Here is a 19,503-nt window from a genome sequence, read left to right as displayed (position 1 = left end):
TCTAGTCAGAGCAGAGAGCTTTTGAAAACATGAGGGAGTACTCCAGGAGAGGAGAGTGATACAGGAGGAGTCTGGACAGGTTGCTAGGGGCCGGGATATCCAGGTCAAGGAGGTCTTACCAGGGATGGGGCAATGAGAAGCTTTTGGTGTGCTTTAAACACAGGGGTGACACGATCTTATTTGTTTTCATTTAAAGAATAATTCTAGCTACAGTATGGAGAAAGGATTGAAGAGGAGCAAGAGTAGACGAGTCGGAGGCTATTGCAGGGGGCTGGGGAAAGATGATGGTAACTTGGACTAGGGTGATTTCTGGGGAGATGGAAAGAAAAGTGAATAATCACAAGATTCTTAGATAAAGTCCACAGGTCTTGGTCATCACTTGGAGGTGTCAAGGATGACTCTGGCATTTTTTATTTACAGGCAAGATGGAAGATATTGATACCAAGTTTGGCACTGGGAAGAGATGATGAGAAGATCTTGCTAGGTTGAGGTGCCTTTGAACCACCAAAGTGTAGATATCAGTTAGATGGTGGAAGGTGTGGGTCTAGAGCTCTGAAGAGGGGTAATGGCTGATAGTACCCACTGGGCAGTCATCAAAAGCCAAATGGCAACTGAAATTGTGGGCCAGGATGAGAGTGCCCAGGGAGAAAGAACATAATGAAGAGAAGAAAGCCAGAATGTTCATTGAAGAACTTCAACATTCTTGTTGGTCAGGTGGAGTTAGGATGACCCCCATACAACACATTTAGTGTAAAGAGCCAAAGGAAAGAGGAAAACTAGAAATTAGGAGAATATAGTGCCAAAGAGGGGAAGAGGAGAGGGAGGTTCAAGGAGGCAGTGCTCAATGATCTTGAGTAGATAAATCAGGCAAGAGGCAGCTGAAGAATGCCTGTTGGAGTAAGTGACATAGAAGGTCATTTGTAGCTTTAGCAAGAGATATTTCAGTAGAGTGAAGAGAGCAGGAGCCAGAATGAAGTGGATTGAGGTGGTAATCAAAGGTGAGGAAATGGAGAAAGTGAGTCTAGACAGCATTTTGGAAATGTTTGTAAAGAGGAGGAGAGGGCACCTGTTGATGAGATGTGGAGTCAAGAGGATTGTTCTGGTTTGTTTGCTTTTTGAGTGCAAGTGGTTCTTTGTTTGTTTGTTGAGTGCAAGTGGTTCTTGCTTGCTAAAACCTAGGGATTTGATTGAAAGGGGATGGTTGAATCAAAGAGAGATGTGACCATTCAGGATCCTAATCACAGATGGGAAAGTACAGAGGTTCATGGATTCTGTAGTTTCTGCTCTCGCCTGGATTTTTCTGAACCTCTGTGATAGCCCAAGGCCAGATCCCTTGACCTGGAAAGCCTACCTTCCCTTCTTTCTTGGCATCTCTCCTCCCTGCTGTCTCGCCTGCCCGCAGCCCCTTCCTGCAGCCGCTCAGCTGTTTTCTCAGCTTTGTTCACCCACTGTTAAGTTATTAACTTGTCAGGGTCTAGACTCCCCACTTCCTTTCCCACTTTGAATCCGCTGTTGGCTGCCTTCCTGTTTGCTGCCTCGGAAAGTCGCATTTGGAAGGCGGGGGCTACCCTGTGGGTCATTACTGGCAGGCACCCAGACATACAATTAATATAATTGGTATAGGATGTTGAAGCCTTCTTAAAGACATTGATATGACTGAAAAAGGAATAATAAGCGCAACTCTCTCTCCATTATCTTAGATTTGGAGGCAAATGGTGAGCTTAAAATAGACTTTCTTCAAAGTAATTTCTCCAAAAGGGTTCAGTTTTAAAGGGTCACCTGTAAACATGTTAAGGACCATCAGATTTTTACATGTTAATTCATGGATTCAATCAGAGGCAGGAATGATCTTTAGATTTTACAAAAGACTCAGAAATAAGTAAGTTGTTTTCATATAAGTGTTGCTACTCTGAGACAAGCAAATTTTGTTCAAGATTCTTTACAGAAATTTGCAGCAGTTCCTTAAAAGGAATCGAGTGGTTTTATCATTACCTAGCACTTTTGAAGTCATGCATTAATTTAATGGGCATGATGGTCCATGGCACAGACTGTTTGCTTGTTCACTGACCTACATTCTGCTGATAATGATTTCTTGTCTAAGGATAAAATAAAGGGAGAAATAACGTTTTTGAGCATCTTTTATGGGCAGATCTTTTACTGATGTCATCACATTTGTTCCTTGCAATCTTTTGAGGTATATGTACAAATTCTCTACAGTTTTACAAATAGAGAAATCCAAGCTCAGAGCTCTTTAGTAATTTCCCAAAGTTCACACCTCTCGGGAATGGCAGGTAGTACTTGCGCTCTGGTCTTCATGCTCATCCATGGAGCAGCAGCCGTCATTGTTGTAGTAACAGTAATGATGGCAATAGCGCCCATGCCTTCCAGCCTTGTGTGAGGAGCCTTCACATGTGTTCTGTCGAGTCTAACAACACTGCAAGTACCGTGGTCCTCATTTCATAGAAGAGGAAACAGGCTCAAAGAGGTTATTTGCCCAATCGCACAGCTATTCAGTGAAGAACTAGGACTCAAACTCAATTCCATCCAGCCTAACAGTCCTTTCTAAAGTGAACTTGTTTTTCAAGATTAGGAATGTTTCCCTGATCCCACGAAGGAAGCCTGAGGCACGGTGCATGTAAATACTATTTTCCTAATGTTGTTGAATATCCAGCTGCCTCCCAGCACTCCTGTTGAGCCAGAATACAGAATGTTTATTTCATTTTTATTCCTTGTCAGCCTTGGGAGGGCAGGACAGAAACATCAGCTATTTCTGCAAGCTTATACATTTTGGAAAGGTACTGTCTCATCCATCTAGCAATTTCTCTTGTCAAGACCCACCCAAACGCCCAGAGCAAGCCAAGAAAACCTCTGAGCACAACCAGAATTAACTATCACCAGTTGTTGAATTAACTCCTTTGCTGTATCCAGAGAGGAGTCCCTCCGACATTCACCCAGAGCTGGTTTACTCTGATTTCACACAGCATTCTAACAGTCTGTTTCCAGCTCAGTTACAGCAATGTAGTAGGAGAGAGCCCACTGCAGATTGGTGTAGGGACACCAGAGACGTGACCAGAGAGAAGGATAATTGAGACTGAAAAAAAAAAATGGTAAGAAGCAGAAATGAGAGCCCAGAGTACAGCCAACCAGAACTATTTTGGTGTTAGATCAAACCCTGTGCATCCTCCATAAAAATGTTACAGCAGAGTCTTATCAATTACTGTTTTTCATTACGGTCACACTGAACATTCATGACAAGTTACCATTACATCATGTTTGGTGTATATCCAACTTAGGAAAGTTGTGAGGATGTGTGCAGTATTATTTCAGAAAAAGACAAAACAAAACAAAAAATGCATTAGGGCTTTATCTACCCTTCAAATCTAGCTGTCCAAGAAAGATCCCCTAGGGCCCTGTGTGTTCTCTTTGTACTCCAGAAGCACAGAGCCTGGCACAGAGTATGCCCTCACTAACGTTAGATGATGAAATGTCCAACGACTTGTTTCCTGAGGGTTCTGGGTAGCCTGATTTACTGTGGTCACTCAGGAAGCTGCATTCCTGGGTGTAGTCCAGGATGACTTTATGAAGGAGAAGGGGGGTAAGACCCCCTGAGAGCTCAGTGTTTATTCTGCTTTTACACATAGTTAAATGAGATGATACCCAAGCTCCCCTCAAAATAAAAAAGTCATTCAATACATGGTAGTTGCTGTTATCATCATTACCATCACCTCATCAAGAGGGACCAATATTGTCTGCTGGGGAGGATGTAAAAAAGAAGTTGGGACATTCCTCTCCTGGGACACCTTTGAGCCCAATAGAGAGGACCAGGCTGGGAGTTATCTAACCAGCTTTTACCAAGATAAATGGAGGTCCCAGGAATTCTCTGTGGGTTCACAGGCTACCTGCCCCCTCGGTGTATCAGGAACGAGGTCCAGTTAGTGAAGACCGAGCCCTGAATAAATCAGTGTCACTCTCGGTCGATGAGAGACAGCCACATTTCAGAAGGGTGCGGGCACCCAGAAGATGTGCTTGCGGGAAGGATTATGGGCAGCCCAGGCGCTCAGCCTCCTGCTTCTGCTCCCAGCACCTGGCCTGCCTTCCCAGCTCAGGGGCTGCTTGTTTTCCAGGTCACGGCCATTTTGAAAAGGCGGCTTCGCTGACCTGTTAAATGAGTGCAGTGCCTGCATAGAAGCCCTGGCCCGCTCTCCCCAGCAGCAGCAGAACAGTCTGGGAATGGGGGCCAAATCTCTCAGCCCCTGAGGGATTTCTGGCCTTAACTCCTGGTGGAATTAGCAGGAGTTATCTATAAATTCCTGAGGCACCCATCAGCGGACAAAGCAAGACTGCCTCTTTAGAGAGTTCACTGACCTCTTGTTAACTTAACTCCTTGTTGCAAATATCTAATCAGCTGTGTGCTAACACGTCAGGGGCTCAGGGGTCAGCTAAAGCCGGGTTCATCCGCCGCCCGCCTGGGGTTGGGTTTCCAGCTGTGTGCTGTCTGGTATCTGAGCTGTTGTGTTTTCCTCTTCCAGCTATCTTTCAGATCATTCAGAGCATAAGGATGGGCATGTGAGAAGGCCCGGGGATTTGCCACTGCCCCCTCCCGCTGGCGGCTGGAGGACCACTTAAGCTTTGAGCCGGGGATCTGTGGGAAGCAGAGCAGCCACACAGAATAGAAAAAGGCTCCCTCACTTGTTCCCTGACCACTTCATCATGGATGTCAGACCAAATTGCCTCTCACAGGACATCTTGGGACATCCGTGTTCTCGAGCGGAAAGGACATTTTGCTTTTCTGTTGACAGGATTGGGAGCTCCGGGTGTCTGCAGCAGGGCCCTGTGGTGGGTTTCTCCCTTGCTTTCACTAATGTCTGCATGTGGCCCTCTGAGTTGTCACTGGTTTCCTTTCTATGGATACGGTCTCTCCTCCATTGGGAATTGGTTGTACAAATAAATGTCTTTGTTCAACCTTATGCCATGTGTGGGTTACAGTGAGAAAACTGAAGTGAAGAAAATGTCAGAATAGCCCCAGGGGCTTGGGGCAGGTGGAGGAACTTGATTATGTAATTGGGAAAGGGTCGTGGAATCTGCGGCCAGGGAACCAGAGCTAGATTTACGCAGCAGGGCCTTGGCCGACCCTCAAGGTCTTTGCCTGAAATGAAGCCCTGAGTGGCTCTAATGACTTCAGGTTTTCCACACATTAAGCATTTTTTTTTTTGGTCTTTTTGGGGGTTTTTGTTTGTTTGGATTTTTTTAATCCAGAAAAGGCAACTACGATGTGTGTTAAAGTCCAGTTAGCAGTTATCTCCTCCATGGTCTGCCTTCGGGCTTGGCTCAGCAGATGTCTAAGGCCTCTGTGAAAACTCCCCAACCTCAGGGCCCAGCCCTGCCCTAATAGAGAGCACTGGGCAGGCAGGAGTCCCGCTTTATTTGGGGTGGGCAGCTGGGAGGATGGGTGGGTGAGGCGCAAGACTGGTGCGTGGAACCCTCCCCTCCCGGGCCAGCCCTCCCCACAGCCTCTCAGAGGGTCGTCTGCTGCATCAGCATCTCGGCAAGTGGGAGAGTCAGGGAAGACGCATCTCAAAATGCAGGCTCTTGGGTTCCACCTCCAGCCTGATAACCCAATCACTGCAGGTGGGGCCAAGAGCAAATATTTGGTACAAGCTCCCTGGGTGAGGCTCTGCACGCTAAATTTTGAGAACCACAATTCCGAGAAAGCCCAGCTAAAAAGGGAATGGGGTTTTGTCCCATTCCCAAGCAGCGAAGGCAGCCAAACCTGCTCTTAAGCAGGTTTCTATCCTGGCAGCGACGGCAGTGAGAACCGGCCTGCCCTTTCGTTTGGACTTCTAATATCCCCTAAGGAAGTCATAGGGACAGCACAGAGATCACCGACAGGATTATAGATGTCCACCATGCAACTTTAAACATCCTTGGGTTGTTTTTTTTAATTCCATCTTTGCATTCTTGGCAATTTTTCTCATCCCTTAATATTGTGAGAGCTTTAAAAATAAAAGTGGCCAGGACTTTTCTTGACCCCTTGAGGGGCTTTGTTGTAAGAAATAGAGGTGGGGGCTTTTTGTCCCCTAGAGTCTTTCCCCCAGACCCTTTAGTGATGTCCTTTAAGGCTTTCTTTCTCCCATCCTCCAAGTTCCCCTCCTTCTGCTTTCCTTCTCACTGAGAAAAGAGGGTAGCAGGGCTGCTCCAAAATTAGCAGCCCCAGGGACAGCCTGCCACCCTTGTGCTCCCCACTACTCCCACCCCCTCGGCCCCTCCCAAGCCAGCAAAAGACATTTCCCACCACTTGAGGGCTGCACACAGTAGACGCTCAGCAAGCTGGTCCCCTCATCCTGTTGGCTCTGTCTGGCCATCCTCTTCTAGGCCACTGAGTAAGACCAGTGTGCTGTGAAGGATTAGACCTCAGGGCTCCTGCCAAGGCCGAGAGAAGAAAGGCTTCTTGACGTAAGGTTGACCTCGTCTGCACTTGCGTGTACACCCTCTGACTCCCACATTGCCTAGACCTGATCTGAGTAGGGGATTTCCCTTCCTCCCCTAATGCCAAAAAAAGCACACCTACCAGACCATCATTCAAGGCCATTGCTGGGCCTGAGCTTTGTGGTTCATCTTTGATTGGACAGGCTTTTACCCCTCTTTGTTTGGTCTTTCCCACAACAACAGTAGTCAGTAGAGTGATTCTCCCCATTTCAAGAAAAGGGAAAGTGAAACTTGGCCCAGACTGGGATCCAGATAACCTCAGCTGTCCCCAGGCAACAGATGTGGTGGCTGAGTCAGCTGCCATGCGCAAAACTTCCCTTGATTGATTTACCTCCCCAGGCTCTGTGATCACCCACAAATTAGTTTTCTATTCGTTTCCAGGTCACCTCCCTAAAGTACTTGTATCTGACAGTCTGCCCTGCCTGGTGACTTCTTCCATCAGGCTTCTGCATGTGGAGATAGGAGCTGCCCTAAGTCAATTAGGGTCATGGGTGATTTATGCTGTACAGCGGGAGACAGACAAACATTTTTCGCAATGACAGAGAGTAAGAAATACATGGCAACCCAATGCACAATACGCCTACTGAAATGGGTTTTACAGAGCAACACTTATCCTTAACACAGGTCAGGCACTCTGATTTTTTTTCCTAGTCTATTTAATTTTTTTAATGCTGGTTGCACCCTCCTCAACTAATTTTATAACCCATGAGTAGGTTCCAACCTCCAGTTTGGAAAACACTGCTCTTCAGGGGAAAATGAAGCCCTTAGTGGGAGGCAGATAAGCAGGGCTGAAAAGGTAAGAAAGTTTAAATCCCACTGTGCATCCTCGTGAGAACCTGATGTCACATCTCTGTCACAGTCAGTCAATGCCCCCAGTGTCAAATAAGCAACTTCTTTTGGGATTTAAGGTATACTGCAGAGAGGGCACTAGCACTAGCACCGCCTCGAATGTATTGAAACAGTGTGAAACAAACATCAGGTTCCCTTTGTCAGGTTCCCTTAAAGTGTGTTACAATCAATGGGGTGGAGATGGGCATGGGGGTGTTTAAAGCAAGAATCCACCAGGGCCTGCTGAGAATCAAATTCTCCAGGGAGGACACACAGGTATACCTTTTTTTTAAATGTCCGGATTATTCTGATGCTGCCCATCCACCAAAGAGCATTTGGGAAGCAATTCACCAGCAGACTTGGTTTAATTAAGCAAAGCAGGACCCTGAGGTAATACCCCCAAACCTAACACTGTTTCAACTCTGATCCACAAGAGCAGCTCCCTCCTTCGACATTTTAAGCATTTGGGGTGCTCCACAGAGCTCTACAAGACACTGTGTCTTGTTTCCATTGAAGTATTGTGTGTCTTTGTCATCCAAGTAGACCACAGACTGGGGCACAGAGTGCTTAATGCTTGACGTTCAAAGCTCCGTAGGAGAGAAGAAGTGTGTGTGGTGGGAAGGCCTCCAGGGCACACTTACAGATCAAACACTGTTCCTGCGAAGGCCAGCATGCGGGTGAACATGCGTACTGTTGTTGCTTCCGAAGGGAAGGAAACATGCGCTCAGATATGTAGGCTGCACTTTGCTGTTAAGACGATTCTTATCCTGTCCAGACACGAGAATATTCTGCAGTTATTCCACACTTGGTCCCCAGAGCTTGGGAGGCAAGGTGTCGTTTGGGTGAGGTCCTTTATCATACAGAAGTCATCATCAGGCTCCAGCTGCAAACTGTGAAAGCTTATTGATAGCTCTCAGCCACGGGCGCCTTTCTTTGAAAATCTTCAAGTCCTGAAGCTTCCATCTGCCAGCCGTGGGTCTGTCTTCCTCTCCAGGGTTCAGGAAACCTTTTCAGTAAAGTGCCAGATAGTAGGTGTTTTAGGCTTTGTGGGCCACGTGGACTTGAGACTACTCAACTATGCTGTTGTACCTTGAAAGCAGCCATAGATAATATGTAAACGAGTGGACGCACTATGTTGTGATAAAACTTTATTTAAAAAACAAGTGGGCCTTGCAGAACCACTGTTTGCCAGTCCCGGCTCCGGAGCGGCAGTTCTCAAATAGTGGTTCCCTCCCTCCAGCCTCCTCATCACCGCCTGGCAACTTGTTAGACATGTAAATTGCCGGGCCTTAAGCCAGACCCACTGAATCAGAAACTCTGGGGTGGGGCCCAGCAGACTGGGATTTAAGAGGCTTCCAGGTGATTCTCACGCAGGCGCAAGTTTGAGAACAACTCCTCTAGGTCCTGTGCCAAACTCGTCTGCTCCAGGTTCAGCCACACCCCTACAAGGGCCTCTTCCCCTTCATCCCTCACAATTTAGGTATACACTTAGTACTTAATTTACTATTTTGTACCTAGGGTTTTGCTCTCTGCTTGTTTCGTGCCTCGATATTTTGTTTTGCAATTAGGTTGAAAACTCCTAAAAGGTAGAATCTGTGTCTTTGACTTCTGTCTCCACCCCATCATTGCTCTATTTTAAGCATTTAAAAAGGCAGGGGGGACCTTTCCTTTATTAGCTTCTTGGATCTTAGAGAAGATAGTTACGCATAGAATTGTCAGCTCACAATTCATTTCTCAAAAATATACACTAAGTGCCTAACATGTGCCAGGCCCTGTTTTAAGACCCTCAGTCCCTTCCTTCTTGAAACTTGCATTCTAGTGGGGAGACCTAATAAACACATAAATATGTCACTAAGTACCGGGAAGAAAAATATAGCAAGAGAGCATGATGGTGACTGGTAGGGTGGATGGGGTTTTAAACAGCATCATCAGAGGACAGCCAAGAAGAGACCACTGTATTTTTATGACCTAAAAGAGAACAGGTAGGCCTTTTTATATAATCCTCTTTACCAATAGAGCCCTAACAGTATTCATCTCAGTATGAGTCAGGCTTGAATGGGCCAGGCTGCAGTAACGACGGCAGAAGCTCAGTCGCTCAGCACAATGCACGTTTACTTCTCTGCACACAGGACGGATGCAGGCTGCCGAGGGCGTCTCTCCAAGCAGTGTCTCAGTAATCTAGTGACGCTGCCATCACAACACAAGTTCGCCTCAGCACTGAAAGAGATGTAGGAGGGACAGCAGCTCGTCACTGCCTTGGCCCTGAAGTGACACTTCACTTCTGCTCACCACTGTACTGGCCAAAGCTAGTCATGTGGTCCCAATTTATCTGCAAGGAAGACTGGGAAATGTCAGGGTGCAGGTGTATATTTGGTGAACTCCGATGCTGCCACAATACTCACTGTATTTTTAGCATGTTGCATGATTGCAAGCTTCCACGTTTAGTTGAGGTCGATTTTCTAGCCATCACCTTTTCTTAGGGACTTAATCTCACCGTGCTCATTAGGCCTCTAGAGCCAATCTGTGCACAGCTCGTAGTCAGTGGCTCAGAGGAGGCTTGCCGTGGGCCACGGGTAGGTGACCATGTGATTTATCACCCAAGCCAGGATACTCTCAAGCGTAAAGGGAGTACTGTTAATAATTATACCAGGACATCAAACATAAACTGTGACTGTCCAGGGCAAATCAGGACATACGGTCAACCTAGCCATGGATGGATGCACAAACCCTCATCTCGAGAAGCACTGGATTAAGCTGGAAAGTTTTCCATTTCCACAAACCCCTTTGGCATAGGCAGACTCTCCTAAGAAGAGATTTAGAATTTAAATAATAGAAGTGATACAGGTAATTGATCTGCCTCAGCAGAGCTGTGAGGAAATCTTTTGGGCTGAATACAAAGAATATCAATACTGTCAGAGCCCTGATGTGAGTGGGGAGGCAGGTGGGAGGGTGGGCCTTAAAAGGCAAAGTTTAGCGGTGGTAGGGGGCGGGGGAGTCGAGCTCTTTCTGTGAAGTGACTGGAGAGTTTCAGCCTTGCGTTTTCAAAATGCCTTCTTTCAAAACAGCATTGACTGTGTTGCGATTTCTTGAATGACCCCAATACAAAAACCAGTACACAAAGACTTCAATCTTATCTTACTTTGATGGAGACAAACTTTAAATATTGCATTAGGAACACAATGAGATCTGAGTAGAGCTGCAGAGAGCTCTGGAAGAGAAGCCCAAATTAATATTTTAAAAACTGCCCATGAGATTTTTATAACTAATCATTTCTTCTCAGTGGGCGAAGGACGGAGGTGGGGCACGGGTGAGAGAAGATAAGATACTGCTAAGAAGAAAAGAGCAAAAAGAAATAAGCATGGAGTCATCACCCAAATTTTGCTGCAAAGCATTCTTAAGCATTCTATAATCTTCGCACACGTTTGTTTTTTACTGTCTCCCCATAAGGTCAGTTAGACTCCGCCTAACACTCATGGAGGGCTTCCTGCGTGCCAGATACCTCAGGGACTTATGAGTTTATTCCTTGAAATGTGCCCCTCAGGTAGGGGCTATAATTATCCCGCCCTACCCATGAGGAAACCGAGACACGGAACATTTGAAAACCTTGCCGAAGGTGATGCTGCTGGTAAACAGGTGAGCTGGGCTTCAAACCCAAGCAGGCTGGCCCAGCGTCTGTGCTCTCCACCACATTGCCCTTAACAAGAGCCTGATCCTACCGACAGCAAGAGATGGTTTTGTTTTTGATTTTCACCGCTGTATATCCAAAACAAAGAACAGTGTCTGGAGCTCAAAAATATTCATGAAATGAATGAATGAGTAAATGAATGAATGAGCCAACAAATAATAGCCTCTTGGTAAGTACATGGTTTCGGTGAGACCAGAGTTCTGGAAAGCGGAACTGAACCATAGGAACAGCCCAGGACCATGAGTCAGGGCACCGAGTTCTTGCTCTGGCTTCTGTGCATCACCTTTTCTCTGGATCTTCATTTCCTCATCCAGACATTTGAAGACATCCTGCCTCCCACATCACAGGGCTGTTGTGGGAAGCAAATGATATGATGTATGTGACATCACTTTGAAAAAACTGTAAAATGCTATGCAAATGATATATATAATTATAGATATGTATACAATTATATATGTAATCATTGTTGGCAATCATATAATAATATAATAATAATTGCTACTCAGGACAGGTGGGGACAGCACAGGAAAAAAACGTTGCTTCATATTCTGAATCCTACCTCTCCCAGGGCCCTATCCTTGAACAACATGCTCTCAGCAGCGAGAATAGCCAGCTAGGAAAGTGGGGATGGGTCCACACAATCCATCGCAGCTGATGGAGAAAGAAGTCAAAGTTCATATACTGTTGTCAGTGCCATGGTTTTCTATATTGTTATTGTTATTTATCGTAATTCCTGAAGGTGGAATTTAGGCAAGATTCAAAGTTAATCTGGGCTATGGAAGACCATTGGTATCTGTTAAGTTGAAGCTGACCAACTGCTGGTTTCATTCTGATTATATGTTTGTTATCTTCACACCTCCTACTATGTTACTCCTGAAGGGTATGGAGACAGGACAGTGCTGCCAATTCACACAGCATTGGAGATTCAAAACCTATGGGGAATGGGATGGGGGTGGGGGGTAAGGAAGAAATAAAGAGAGAATAGAAAGAAAGAGGGAGGGAGGGAAGAGAAAATGGAGGGCAGGAAGAGATTTTCTGACATTTTAAGGATTTGCTTTATCATCCACATGAAATCACCAGATATGTGTCCCTTGGACCAGGGGACAGGGCCCTGCATGTTGCACCTCCCACACTCTCCGTCTCCTCTCTCAGAACCACATCTCACCGGGAAATGTTCTTAGGAGGGACAGTTCCAGTTCCAAGATGTGTACTATTTCTCTATAAGAAAAGGGCTTATTTTTCCCCTGTTTTTCATCCGACTATTATCACTTTGATAAACTGTCTTCAGACTGGATGAACTTGGGGTCACAGGGAGCAGGTGAGAGGAGAATAAGGGTACATTTCTGGCAGCCAGGTGTGACTAGGACTGTCAGGGAGCAGGACTCCCAGGAAACGGGCCCTCCATGCTGTGGGCTGGGTATGTCCTGGGAGCTCAGGAAGAGCAGAGAGCAGGGGGCATGGGTGTGGCTACCACCTTCCTGGGCTCTCAGGCTCCTAAAGGTTTTAGGGGCATGACGTCACCTCATGGAGCCGAGCAGCATCAGGCATTTTCGGCCTCTCCCTTTCCCACTCGTGTTTGGTGCAAATCTAATTTTCCTCCTGAGGACGTCAAGGTGGCTGTGGGAACACAGAAAGACTTTTAACATGATGGTGACGCAAAAGGTGCCTGTGTAGTAGACACACATCCACAAAACTGGTGTTTGCTCTCTCTTCTGGAAGGTGTTTTTGGAAAATCAAAGGAAGAGGTGGGGTTGATGACATCGTTCCATGCTCTGCTTATGGGAAAACGTGGGCATTTTACACAATAGGAAAACATTTCATTTGCTCCCTGCCTGTATGTGGGAGATGGCAGCTGGGTATTTCTTTCCATTTTACAGCAAATGCTGCAAATAGGCAAGGATGGTAAAGGAACAGGCGTGCTCCCCTGTGAATTAAAGCCGTTCAGTGTCATAAGTCACCAAACCTGTGTTTCAGGGCCATCTTTCCAGCTCTTGGTCTCCCAGGTTGGCCTGCAGCCCTGAAAGGAACTGGGCTTGGCTCCATCCCTTTCAGTCTGAGTGAAGCCCATAAGATGTGTCTCTCATTTTCTAATAGCATTGCTGCCACTTGAGATCATCCTTTATTTGTGTTGCAAAGGTTCCCGCTGCTTTCCCACCTGGCCGGGCTCCCCAGGGGCTGAGGAAGGGAAAAGTCGCTGATGTAATAACCTGCTTGGGTTTTGCTGCCCCTTGCAACTGGGATAGGAGGAAGCCAGCACACAGCCTCCCCTGTGCAGCAATGCTGAGCAGGGAGGCCAGACGCAGGCCCCAAGGACCAGCCTTGAAAATCGTCTTAGCACTGAAGGTTCTGCTTTTCCCTAGGAAGCCACCTTGACAACGGGTCCCTAGGGCAAGGAGATGCCTCCTTATCCCTTTGTCTCTCTGTCTGTCTCACTAAGGAGCAGCAATTGCTCTTCTATATCTAAAAAGACCATGCATTCTCTGCACTGGGCGTAGAGTGTTTAACAGCATTGCCTCTTCAAGCTTCACTAGCTGTGCCCGCAGCATCCCTCCCTCTGTCCTGCTCTGGGCTGCACACCGTCCTCCTTCCCCAGGCCAAGGCAGCTCTCACATTCTCTGGCCAGAGAAGCCCATCTCCCTTTTCCCTCTCCCTGAATGCTTCTCACTGATCCCTTTCTGCTGCCTGGAGGGTAGGGGGCGAAGGCAAACAGTTATTTGGTCTGGCTATTTGCTTTTCTCCTGATGCAAAGGTGGAGGGGAAGTGGGGTTAGTGCAGCCACCAGTGGCCTGAGCCACAAGGACAGTTCTGGGGACAGCAGTGTGCCCGGGCCTGCCAGCGCAGCAGCTGGCTCTGCTGGGGAAGGAAGCCTCCTGCAGGCCTCGTGTCAGTCTCCAAAGAGAAAGAAGACAGCATTTTTTAAACGTGGACCAGAAGAGTCCCCCTGTGATGGCCCAGACTGTAAATCAATGTAGACATCGTGGAGGCCCTATGTGCCTTGTCTCTCCAGAGCCATCACAATGGGGGACACCTTCAAGTCACAGGTCCAGGATGGAGCTCCCTCTGGTTTTAGGATTAGCTGCACTAGGGTAATCTCTTCAGGGCCTGGAGGGACCTGGGACCCACCCCCGTCCAGTGGGCCACAGGCTGTGTGGGATTCACCTTCACAGCTGGGAAGCAGTTCCCTCTGCCAAGGATGGGACAGAGCCTAAATGATTTATGGGGAGAGGGTGGGCAGCGAGGGCTGAGGCTGCAGTGTCCTTACTAGTGAGGGACAGAGGGAGGGAGGTGTGGCCGCTGCAGAACAGACCCCGCTGTCCCTGTCCGGGGGACCTCGATCGCTGGTACCAGGCAGATTCTCTATGTACAGGGCGCTGAGGTACTTCAGGGAATCCAGAAGATTATCCTCCTTTACACAATGGAGACTGTGTTTTTAAATTTAAAAATACAACAGGGGAGGAGGGTGAGCATAGTCAGCTCTATGGGAGAACCACAAGACAAGGGAGCTCTCCCCAGATTCCACCTTTGTTAAATTGCTGGGGTTTCAAGGACTAGTTCCATCCCCCTCCCACCTTCCCTGCCCCTCTCTACCTCCCTCTCTCCCGATCTACCTCTCTCTGTGTCTCTCTGCCTCCATCATAGTAAGAATCATCCGCACGGCCCCTACGGTGTGCCAGGTACTATTCCAAGTGCTTTTCAGGTCATTTAGCCCCCAGCACTCTCTGAGGAAGGTTCTGATTCTCTGCATCACATTTCTCTCTTGTTCCCTGTCTATACCACACACACGTGTGCACAGACACTCACACTCATACACACACTCAAACTCATACCCATCTCACACCTTGGGTCTCTCTCACTCACACACTTACACACACACCCCATACACCTTGGGCCTCTCTCACACACATTCTTACACACACTCTCCACCCCTTAGGTCTCTCACACTCACACCCACACCCACACTTTGGGCCCCTCTCTCTCTCTCTCTCTCTCTCTCTCTCGACCGGTCGAGTCCACGATCAAAAGGAAGCAGACCATCTCCTCAGGGAAGAGCCTCGGAGCGTGAAGAGCTTCATCCGTGTCCCTCTTGCTGAGCCATCTGGAGATCAGCTGAGCTGCCTGGAGCCAGGGTCGCCACTCAGAGCCCTGGGGCTGAAAGACCCTGAACTTGATTAAAGCTCGTGGGAAGAGAAAGCACACTTGCCTTCCTCCGGGAGCCCTGCTGATGCCACCTCGAGCTGTCCAACCTGGCAGGGCCCAGGACCAACGCTGAGTCTGGTGAGGGGTCTGCCCTCTCTTCTGTCCTTGGCACTGCTCTGCCCTTGAAAGTGAGGGAAGAGACAAGCAGAGAACAAGGGAGAAAACAACAGAAGACAGTTTCCCTTCTTGGCAAAGGCCGTGGGGCAGCGGCTCAGGAGAGAGAATGAGGAGCCTGGATTCGGATCCCGGCTGGGCCACTAACTGCGCCTGGATGACTGGCTGGTCACTTCCCTCTGTGGGTTTCCTATTCTCTCACATGGAGGAGGATTATATCAGTTTTTATTTTAGGGGCAGTGCCTTCCTTTTGAACAAAATCAGAGAGGCCCAATACATAAGCGCTCGTTCCAACCCACCCTTTGCCCTCCTCTCAGCAGCAGCCCCGAACAAATTCATTCATTTAGTAAACCTTCTGGAGGACAGACCCTGTGCCGTCCACAGCACCAGGGTGCAAGAATGCCAAGCACACGCTCCCTGTCCACCAGGAGCTTACAGCCCACAGGGGAGAGGGCCATGCAGACAGACAATGGCAGCTCTCGGTGGATGGCATCATTATCGGGGGGCCATGTGCAAAGAACAGAGGATCAAGCCAAGGGAAAAGTGACCTAAAATTGTCGATCCACCCTGGGTATACACCCAAAAGAACTGAAAAGAAGGACTCGAAGAGATATTCGCACAACTGTGTTCTTGGCAACACTATTCACGACAGCCAAGAAGTGGGAGCAACCCAGTGTCCGTTGAAGACGAGGGTAAACAAAATGTGCATATCCATACAATGGCTTATTATTCAGTCTTAAGAAGGAAGGAAATCCTGACACGTGCCACAGCACAGATGAACCTTGAGGACACTATGCTAAGTGAAATAAGCCAGTCGCAAAAGGACAAATACTGTGTGACTCCATTCATATGAGGTTCCTAGAGTTGTCAAGTTCATTCCTGGAGACAGAAAGGAGAATGGTGGTTGCCAGGGGCTGGGAGAAGGCGGGGTGGGGAATTATTGTGTAATAGGTATAGAGTTTCAATTTTGCAAGATGCAAAGAGTTCTGTGGATGGATGGTGATGGTGGTTGACGTCATTGTGAATGTACTTAATGCCACTGAACTATGCACTTAAAAATGGTTAAGCTGGTAACTTTTATTATGTATATTTTACCGCAATTAAAAATAATTTTAAAAATCATTCAGTCTTTGTGTCAAAAAGGTGGTCAATGTTTGGCACAGGCTGGGGTGGAGAAGTGCGGAGGATGCTGCTCAGCCTGCTGTGGTTCGAGGCCCCAGGCCTGCCTCTCCCCTGGGCATAAGGACTCTTCTTCGTGGTCTCAAGGCCTTCGTGTGTCATCCTCTCACCAGATGCTTTTCCCCCAGATATTTCCTTGGCTCAAATCCACTCGGCTTTCTCCTCAAATGTCACTTCCTCAAAGAGCCCACACTGACACCACTAACTAAAATAATGTTCCCATGTACACAATGTGTCCCACGTGCACACACACACACACACACACACACTGTCTGACACACTTCTTAGCTGGACGTACTTTCTGCACAGCACTTACCGCCATCTCCTATGGTAGTATCTATAGATTTATTTATTTGTCTCTTTTCTGATTCCCTCCCCAGAACATGAGCTTCCCCAGGATAGGGACGCCGTTTTACTCACTGTTCTCTCCCCCATACCTGGCATCTCGTGAGCGTTGATAGGAATTTTTTGAAAGAATGATGACAAATAAATAAGTGAATGACAGCCTGCAGGGCTCACCAAGCCTGCTCTGCGAGCCCCGTCTCGTCGCATGCCCACCCACCTGGGCTTGTCTTTTCCACATTTCTCCCCCTCAAGAACCTTGCAAGGAGGTGATGTCTGGCTGAAGGCCAGCTTTAAGGATTTGATTCTGAATCACCATGAAATAATGCCTGTTACCATCTTCTACCCTTCTAACTTGACTTGACAGATACCAGGAGAATGACAAGTGGTGAATTAGGAGCGGAGAGTCAATTTTAGAGAACATAGAACTCAGTTTTTAAAATGGAATCATACAGTGTTTGAGGTGGGGAGGACCACAGACCTGGGCTGAGTTTGAAACAGTGAGACAATATCTAATCGCAAATGGATTGCATGGCCCTGGTGACACTGATAGGCCCGTGTTGTCCTCTTGGTCGAGTTCTACATATAACCAGGGCACCAAGAAATGCTTTTGCTAGGAGGAGAAGGAGCTGCTGGTGGCAGCAAGGACACAGAGGAGAGACCCGGGGACCCTTAGGCAAGCACATAAGATTAGCTTTCCACTTCAGACCTGCTCTGGAGCACTCAGACTTGTGGTCCCCGACACTGACTTTTTGAATCCGATGCTTAAAACTGCTCACATCACGTCAGCGTGTTTTAAGAGCTCTGAGCCACTCCCTCCTCCAAATTAGGCCAAACCTAAAAAAGACCAACTTTGAGTAAAAATTCTATGAAAAACTGAAGATTGAATGGCAATTTCATTTGATTTTTTCAAGGCAATGAAGCCAACTCCCACCAAATGCATCAGCACTGTGACACTGTCACATTCTCTTTTGTGATGCCTTAGAATTCTACCGTCTGAATCAGACTCTCCAGAATGGAGGCAACGCTAAAGGTCACGGGGCAGTGCTTCTTAAGCCATGGCTTGCAATCATTTTTCAGGTCATGAAATCAATTTAGCAGACCAAAACGAGGATTCGAATTTGAAACAGAGTAGAATTAAGTAGAAAATATCACAGTGCCTCACACATCATAAAGGGAAGCATTGCCTCAAGAAACTTCTCCTTCAGTTATATATAAATATGTATGTGTCTACTGCACTACAATATGAGCTATGTTTTTTACTATGAGCCTTGCCAAAAAGATTTGAAAGCTACTCCGCTGGTCCATTTTCCATATAGGGCTCAACACTCCTCTAACCAGCTGATGCTTAATCAGTCCTTAATTCCTGGATGCATTCAGTGCCCGTGGTGTGGAAGGCTCTGTGTTGAGTCCTGGGGAAACAAAGATGAATAGAACACTGTGTTAGGCAGGGTCCTAGCAGGAACCAGGTGGCACACTCTAATTGGGTGCTATGCGGAGAGCTTAATAAAGGAGCTATTTATCTGGTGTGGGCAGGGTATAGGGAAACCTAAAGAGATAGTTCCGAACCCTGGGCTGTGAAGAGCAGAGCAGGGTTGGGAGGGGCGAGTGAAGGGAGCTGTTTCCAGAACCCAAAGCCATGTAGAGAGAACTGTCTGGCAGGAGCTGTCACCTTCAGTCCAGGGAGGCAGCCAGTTCACAGTCACCCTGCAGAGAAAGAGCCAGAGGGATAATCATCTCAGTCTCCCCCTCATCTCTCCCTTTCATCTCTTGCTGAGGAGCCCCAGTGGCCAAACCAGGCCCAGGGTCCCGTGATACCATCCACATGGGCAAGCAGGGTGAAAAGGGTGGAGAGCGACTATAGCGGGCAGACAGAAGATGACCAGGATAAACAAAATCCCTGCTCTCTAGGAGCTTACATCCGATGGATGAGAAGACATATAATCCAAAAAACACAGTAAAGTAACCCAAGCTGGGAGAGAGATATTAATGAGGACTTCTGGAAGCCCTTAGGAGGAAGCACTTGACTCTTCAGGGAATGTTAGAGAAGGCTCGCAAGAGAGGAGACATAGGTGTCTGTCACCCCAGCATCCTTTCCTTTGGGAACACCTCCCCGGCATCCCTCCCTGCAGAAGATCCTGGTGGGTCCCACACTCGGTGCCCCGCCCCTCTCTGCTGCAGCGACCAATCAGAGTGAGCCCCTATCCCCTGGCCACAGTGATTGGCTCAGGGAAGGCCCAGAGCAGCTCAGACCCTCGGCGTCTTCCCTGAGGATCTTCTGCTAAGGATGAAACCTGTTTCTTGCCTCTGAATTCAGGACGCTGAAAGGATGTAAAGTCAGAGCTACTGGCTGCCGTCTCTGCCCTCCCCACAATGTGTAAGTGTTCGACTTGGGAAAAACATTGAGACAAGGCAACGAATCTTCTTACTGGGCAGTTTTGTATATTCAGGATTCTCTTATATTCAGGCATCTATTGCATTCATGATCATTCTTTCTCTTTTTGTGGGTTAGCTGGAGTTGAGCTTCTGTCCTAGCATGGTCTCGATGTTGAGTGTCCTAGCTCACCGAGGAAACCGTAGGTGCAAAAGTGTGGAGGTGAGAAAGTGTGTGGCATATTGAGGGACCTGCTAGGTTTGGCCGGAGCTGGGGGATGCCTGAGGGGAGGGACGAG

At 47.7% G+C, this 19,503-nt stretch overlaps 1 protein-coding gene and 1 long non-coding RNA gene across 2 annotated transcripts in view; one reads left to right on the top strand and one right to left on the bottom strand.

Annotated features, from left to right (window-relative positions):
* The window catches only part of SERP2 (stress associated endoplasmic reticulum protein family member 2), a 35,627-nt gene extending 30,660 nt beyond the window's left edge, over positions 1 to 4,967 (top strand). Inside the window, exon 7 of the mRNA XM_070578531.1 lies at positions 4,530 to 4,967. Coding sequence (XP_070434632.1) covers positions 4,530 to 4,570 — 41 coding nt within the window. The 3' untranslated portion in view covers positions 4,571 to 4,967. The remainder of the gene's footprint in view (positions 1 to 4,529) is intronic.
* A 13,108-nt stretch (positions 4,968 to 18,075) lies between these two features.
* Positions 18,076 to 18,639, bottom strand: LOC139076454 (uncharacterized). The gene is made up of 2 exons (XR_011528079.1): positions 18,504 to 18,639; positions 18,076 to 18,243 (listed from the first exon to the last, which is right to left on the bottom strand). It is a non-coding gene; the product is annotated as an uncharacterized lncRNA (long non-coding RNA).
* Between the last annotated feature and the right edge of the window lie 864 nt (positions 18,640 to 19,503).

The sequence above is a fragment of the Equus przewalskii genome, chromosome 16 (assembly GCF_037783145.1).
Source record: "Equus przewalskii isolate Varuska chromosome 16, EquPr2, whole genome shotgun sequence".
Taxonomy (NCBI): domain Eukaryota; kingdom Metazoa; phylum Chordata; class Mammalia; order Perissodactyla; family Equidae; genus Equus; species Equus przewalskii.
This window is presented reverse-complemented; position numbering and strand designations above follow the sequence as displayed.